Genomic DNA, 7,555 nt, shown 5'->3' on the forward strand with positions numbered 1-7,555 from the left:
TATGATTATAGTATGTATATATGTATAATATAAGTATAATATGACATATAATAATATGATTATGCCAAATTATTTATGGTAACATTTAAAAAAATATCTGACATGTTCACACATCACATTGGTTTGATTTTCTTCCTGCTTTGGGTTTTACCCTATAAATACTGTATGTTTACCAACAAACTTTCTTTTCGTAGTTCAAGCTGAGCAGAACAATGCTTCATGCCGGGAGAATATTTTTGAGAGTCAAAGCCCGTCATGCACTGTGCTTTCGGGGTAGAAACGAGAAAAAAAAAGTGTTGCGCAAAAGAACAAAGAATGCTGTGGGAAAACCAAATTGACAGGGTTCAACACAAGTTTTAAATGAGCTTGTATGTTGGCTGGGTCACTTTTTGGCGAGATGTGTGATGCCTTTTAGTGGAGTCCCAGGGATTTGATCCCTGCTGGTTGGCAGCATTTGAAGAGCAGTATGGGTGATTTTGAGTGTGATTTTCATGGCAGATGTTCTCACAGTTTGTATACATGTTGAATTCATGAGTCACTGTTTTTGACGCTTAAAGCATATATGTGTGTGTGTGTGTGTGTGTGTGTGTGTATGTATGCGTGTATGTGTGTGACCCTGGCTATGAAAACCCAGCAAAAGTCATTTTTTGGTGATTTACTGTTTTCTATGTAAAATCATCCTTCATAAGGTAAAGAACATTCTGTGAAAATGTAACCTTGATATCTTTAATATCGACTGAGTAAGGCCATGTCAAAGATTGAAATCATAGTGAAATTAATGGTCGAAATCAAACTTTGATGCTTATCTCATAACTAGATTTTAAGACTTTAGCCTGGATTTCACAGAGAGGGTCACACACACATATATATATGTATTTTTTTTATTTGTATTTAAAAATGTGGAATCTAAAAACATTTTAATCATATAAAGGGTGTGTTAAATACATTTCTGTATTAATTAACTTATGTAGTGTTTGAAAAACTAATTGGCATCATGTCATTGACCTGAAATTTGAGATCAGTTATCGAGTAATTTGTTTTGTTGTTGAAAAGCATATGTAAGGTTTTTTTTTGTCTTTTTTTTTGTCTTTTTCTCAGTTTGCTGACTAAATTACAAAATGCCATTTTTTGTTTCTAAGTGTTTGCGTTTTTTTTTTTAACAGCTAACATGCATCTTCAGCCGTTCTTACGGGGAGGTGGTTTGTTTAAGCATGCCGGGAGAAGAAGCACGCAGGAAGTTTTTTTCAGACCTCATTCTGGTGCAGGCAGCCAAGGCACCACCCCGCAGGAGGAAAACCGGTAAGTGTTTACCGTGGTTAATGCAGAAGTATAGATTTATCTGTTCTTGACTGGAGGTAGAACACTGTTTTATAAGTGTTAAATCCCCTTTTTTGTTATTTAAACTTTTTTACCTTTGTAAGACTTCTTTACCAACTTTCTTAATCTGTACTAGAGTAAATGCAGCTGCAGGCAGCAATTATCTGGGCCAAGCACCGTGAACAATGAAATTGTGTTGAAATCTAAGCTACGCAGTAAATATGGTCAGATACCCTCATTGCATGGTGATGATATTTTATTTTTGTTTCAAATTTTTTTTCAAAATACCTTGTATTACATATGACTCAGCACATAATAGGAATTCATAGAGACCAGACCAGAGATTTGCAACCAAGTTATGGAAAAGTTACAAGGAAAAACTTCACAAGATGATTCCGGTGACTACCATAGACTCTCAGCAAGAAAAAGAAGAATGATAGAGGCTACACACACTTTGTGCTTGGGCACTAATGAGGCCATTAGCATGTAAAAGGCGTATGTTAAAGTGCCTTATGTCTCTACCTTCGGTCTGTCTAGGGTGTCAGACGGTATGGTCTGACTGGATGCTGATGTCATTTATTACCATTGTGACTTTAATATTCCCCACACTGTCCCTCACTTCTGGTTTGGTTCAGATTCTTAAAGGGATAGTTCACCCAAAAATGAAAAATTATTTACTCACCTTAATGTTGTTCCAAACATGTATGACTTTCTTTCTTCTGTGCAACACAGAAGAAGATATTTTGAAGAATGAAAGTCAATGGGGTCCAAAACAACAGTATATGTACATGTTTATTAGCTAAGTTTACATGCACCTAAATAATTAGTTATTGATGGCTCAATTTGAATGAAAACCTTTTTGTAAACAACTTAGTCAATTTGATTCAGATCAGTCCAAATTAAATTTTGATTGGAATGAAAGGGCTGTAGACCTGAAATAATCCTAAAAACTAAAACTATAAAAAAAAAAAAAATTAAATTCAAGATGCATTAATATATAATATTAATATTAGATGAAAAATGTAAAAAAAAAAAAAAAAAGCCTTCAACTTCAAATAAGTTCAAGTTGAAGTACTAAATTTACTATATACACTGTGTATGTCCTATCCATATGTCCATCTGTCCATATTCATCTATCCATCTATTCATCTATCCATCTATCCATCCGAAAATGACAAAATCACTTAACTAAATCCCTAAACTTCAACTAAAGTGAACACTGAAAATGTCAAATTAAAAGCTAATTCAAAGTGTTAGTGTTATAAATGATGCTAAAATAACACTACATTGTAAGGAAAGAAATGCACTTTTCAAAATATCAGAATGGCTTTCAAGTGGAAATGCGAGCATCATGACCCATTGATGCAGAGCAGGGGTCGTCCCGTGGGCCGACCACGGGCGGCTCTGAATAAAACACAAACCCTACTTCCTTTGGCAGCATAGCATCTGTGGTGGGAGAAAGGGGCTCTATTAAACACCGGGCCTTAACCATTAGCTATAATTACGCTCACAGTTAGCATGACTGCTTGCTAGCTGCTGCCACAAAGCAAATTGCTGAGGCTGGTGGCTCAACGACTGCCAGGCATTCTGCCCAGATCTTTGGATTAGCACAACACAAGGTTCTCGGCCTGTTTACAGAGAAGTTTTTTTTCTTTTGTCGGCGGTGATATTTTCTTACAAGGCAGTGCCACATTAGCGCTTGGTGTGTTTGGTCATTTCTGGCTGTGTGTTTTTGGTTCATTGTATAGATGCAGCTCTGAATTACTGCAGCTGTCAGGTTTGTTTGTTGGAGCTCTTCAGAAATCAATAATACTCTGCGACCCACGCTGTGGAGGGAAGCGTTTCTCGACTTCATACACATAACACAGGGTGTTTGTAATTCCTCTAGCTGCTCTGGCACGGTTTCAGTGTCATCTGACTCTTCCTGTTGTTTCGGACCATTTGCTCAGCGTTTCATCTGGTATCCGGTTGAGTTTCTAGACAAAATACTGGAATACCATGATTTTCTGTTAACAGTTCTCAACCCTCTAAGCGCCAAAGTCGCAAAATTGTGACAAGACGTCATACTTAATAAAATAGGCTGTAGATCCTAATATGGTGTAATATCTCATTTGTATTCCCTACCACTAGATGGCAGACATGTAGTACTTCGATTCTAGACCAAAATGACGTCATATTCCTATTCAAAGTGTTCGAGCAAATAGCAGAGCAAGCGAGCTATCGTGTCATTGATGTGGAAGCAGTTCAGTTCAGAGCGTCTGAGTAAATTGTGAGATTTGTGAGAGAAAATCGCCAAATGGCTAATAAAAAGTTGTACCGTGAGGATGTGTTGCAAATGTTATTCGCCGATTCTGACTCTGAAGGGGAATATTTGCCTTTTGGAAATGACGATTGGTCGTCTAATGATCGCGCTTCTCCCGGTACATCTTTGCAGCGCAATGGTGCCGCCGTGCAAGGCGAGAGTGTTCACGAAGCACAAACAAGTGATCATTTCGACCCTTTGCCCAACAGGGATGGGTGGTGGCTGGGTTTATTTGAGAAATGAAGAAGTGTATCAGGACTGGATCAAACGCTTTGAGCCTGTTGGTAATTTAGTACTTTCTCCTGTTTTATTGTTGGTTTCCTCCTTTTCTGATCATTTGGAATGAGGATAAAAATACCAAAAAAAAAACAACACAAAAAACATGCAAATAAGTTCAAACATCCATTCAATATCTATTATTTCCTGAATATTACTGATCAAAAAGTAGGCTACTGTTCACATGCGTTTTACTACTATATAGTATAGTAATATAGTAATAATTTAGCACTTTCTCCTGTTTTATTGTTGTTTCCCCTTTTCTGATCATTTGGAATGAGGATAAAAAGACAAAAACAAAAAACATGCAAATAAGTTCAAACATCAATTCAATATCTACTATTTCCTGAATATTATGAAATTCAAGATGGCCGCCTCTGATGACGTCATAATATGCAAATTAGACGAGTATATTTACTCCCCACATAAACTTTCGGTCATGCCCAACATTTTTCAAATTTACAGTATATCTCTGTTTAAGCCCTTTCAAGCCACAAGCTTTTGAAATCTTGATGTCAAAATCCAGCATTTTTCCCAAAAATCCCTGGCGCCTAAAGGGTTAAACGTCTGCATTCTTTTGCCATTGGAAAAAACACATTCTGATGTTCCTTGCATAATAGATAATATATAATACACTACTGTTCAAAAGTTTAGGGTCAGTAAGATTTTTATTTTTGAAAGAAAGAAATACTTTTATTCAGCATGGATGCCTTAAATTGGTCAAAAGTGACAGTAAAGACATTTCATGTTACAAAAGATTTGTATTCCAAATAAATGCTGTTCTTCTGAACTTTCTATTCATCAAAGAATCCTGAAAAAATGTATTACCGTTTCCACAAAAATATTAAGCAGCACAACTGTTGTCAACATAAGATAGTAAGTAAATATACATAATAAGAAATGCAAATTAGCATATTAAAATGATTTCAAAAGGATTGTGTGACACTGATGACTGGAGTAATGATGCAAATGAATAATTTGCATTTGAAAATATTTTCAAATAGAAAACAGATATTTTAATTTGTTTTACTGTATTTTTGATCAAATAAATGCAACCTTGGTGAGCATAAGAGACATAAGAGAATTTTAATTATAATTTTTTTAGTTTGTGTGTGTATGTCTTAGGGCTGGACAATATGGCCAAAATTGATATCACGATATATTTCTTAATTTCGGTCGATACGATATAATTCCGATATCGATATGAACACTATTTATCTGAAATAGAAATCTTTTGTAACATTATAAATGCCTTTATCATCACTTTTGATCAATTTTAAGCATCCTTGCTAAATAAAAGTATTAATTTCTATAATTTCTTTCCCAAAAAAATAATAAAAATTATACTGAATGGAATAGTGTATAATGTTACAAAAGCTTTTTATTTCAGATAAATGCTGATCTTGGATCTTTCTATTCATCAAAGAATCCTGAAAAAAAATGTACTCAACTTTTTAAATATTGATAATCAGCAAATCAGCATATCAGAATGATTTCTGAAGGATCATGTGACACTGAAGACTGGAGGAATGCTGCTGAAAATTTAGCTATGTATGATCACAGGAATAAATTACATTTTAAAATCTATTCAAATAGAAAGCAATTTTAAATAGTAAAAATATTTCAACATTTTACTGTTTTTGCTGTACTTTGGATCAAATAAATGCAGCCTTGCTGAGCAGAAGAGAAATTATATCGCGATACATATTGATATTGAATTATTGTCCAGCCCTAGTATGTCTTGATTTTGTTTGTTGTGATGTAATTCATGAACATTGCAATAAAGTAGTAGTAGTTGTTGTTGTTTTTTTAATTTGGCCCTTACATTTCCTAAAGGTCATGTCATAAGACTACATTTGTGATCTTGGAGAGTGTTGGTGTTTTTGATTTTTTTTTCCATCAAATTAATTTTAAACTCTTAATTTGATTTGTTCCATTTAAAGAAGTTTTTAGCAGTCTGTGATTTTGTATTTATGAATTTAATTAATATTAAATATATTTAGTTAAATATTGATCTGTATTGTGCGTTTTTTGAAAAAAAAAAAAAAAAAAAAATCATGATTTTTTTTTAACTGCAAATGCAATAAATTCAACCTTGTGTCTGTTTAGTATATAAAACATGTATTGATTCATTTTAATTAGACTTTTACTAGTTTTTGTTGACTTGTTCCTCTCATTGGGGGGAAAAATCACTCTTTCCAGAGGAAGTGCATGAATATTGAAAACAATTCAAAAGGCAATACAAAGATCTTTTTGGTTATAAATCAGTCAGTGATTCTTTACTTACTCCTTTAGAAGTACTGAAAAATAATTAAATCAGAACTGCCTATTTCCTCATGATTGTAGTTAAGTACTGTACTTAGGGTTTGTGCCTGTTTTTGTGTTTTCAGTGAGCGCTCTGGAGGTGCTGACCCTCGCTGAAGACCCCGGCCCTCGGCAGCTCTCGCCAGAGGAGCTGCGGCGACTGGAGGAGCAGGAGGAGAACACCTTGCGCGAGCTCCGCCTCTTTCTCAGGGACATCACAAAGCGGCTCGCCACCGACAAGCGCTTCCAGATCTTCAGCAAACCTGTGGACATTGAGGAGGTGGGCTGTTACTGCAAGTCAGCAGCTGTATGATTAATGCCTGTAGGGTCTGTACTCTATTCAATGTTACCATCTAATTAGAGGCACCTATGGTTTATTAGCAACCCCCAGACCAAACAAATCAAATGATTGTCATTATATGACAGCTTGCGGGCAGGATCGTTACCTGAATCAGTAAATTTGAGAAGGCAATTAAAAAGTTCATCAATATAAGAAGCAAACCAGGAGGACGGTGTGTCTGTGAATACGGAGTACGACACATTTTCGCCCTGATCTCTTGAAGCTTTTTGAGTTTGTTGTATGGTGAAGCTCACAAAGCCTTCATATTACGAATCAAGAGCATGTCCTATGGATCCCGATTCATATTGTTTTGCAAAATTATCTTGGAAATAATGTTACAATGCAAAACATCTTATCATTAAGGAGGATTTCACTTACATTTTCATTACTGTGATGTGAGTAAAGGGATATATTTATGCAAATTATGAAATTCATATTCCTCACAATACAGGAATGACAGTTTTAGAAAATATACATAAATATTATATATATATTAGAATATTTAAATATATATTGTATATTACTAATGAACAGTTTGGGCTCAGTAAGATTTTGAATGTTTTTGAAAGTCTTTTCTGCTCACCAATGCTGCATTTATTTGGTCAAAAATACAGTAAAACAGTAATATTGTGAAATATTGTCACATGATTCTTCAGAAATCATTCTAATGTGCTGATTTGCTGCTCAAGAAACATTTCTTATTAATGTTGAGAACAGTTGTGCAACTCAAATTTTTTTTTATTTTGTAGAAACCACTATTAATTTTTTTCAGGATTGTTTGATGAATAAAAAGTTCAAAAGAACAGCTTTTTTGAAGTAAATGTAACATTATAAATGTCGTTACTGTCACTTTAGAGCAATTCCTTGCTAAATTTCTTTCAAAGAAAAATCGTACTGACCTCAAACGTTTGAACAGTAGTGTATGTGTATATATATATATGTATATATATTAGGGGTGTAACGGTACACAAATATGACAGTTCGGTACGTACCTCGGTTTTAACGTCACGGTTCGG

General features: G+C 34.6%; 1 protein-coding gene across 1 annotated transcript in view; it reads left to right on the forward strand.

The window, feature by feature from the left end:
- LOC107742719 (ATPase family AAA domain-containing protein 2B-like) overlaps nt 1-7,555 on the forward strand; it is a 128,776-nt gene that overhangs the window by 53,059 nt on the left and 68,162 nt on the right. Inside the window, exons 17-18 of the mRNA XM_016555757.1 lie at nt 1,164-1,299; nt 6,286-6,479. Coding sequence (XP_016411243.1) covers nt 1,164-1,299; nt 6,286-6,479 — 330 coding nt within the window. The remainder of the gene's footprint in view (nt 1-1,163; nt 1,300-6,285; nt 6,480-7,555) is intronic.

The sequence above is a fragment of the Sinocyclocheilus rhinocerous genome, unplaced genomic scaffold, assembly GCF_001515625.1.
Source record: "Sinocyclocheilus rhinocerous isolate Xijiao unplaced genomic scaffold, SAMN03320098_v1.1 scaffold1038, whole genome shotgun sequence".
NCBI classification, from domain to species: domain Eukaryota; kingdom Metazoa; phylum Chordata; class Actinopteri; order Cypriniformes; family Cyprinidae; genus Sinocyclocheilus; species Sinocyclocheilus rhinocerous.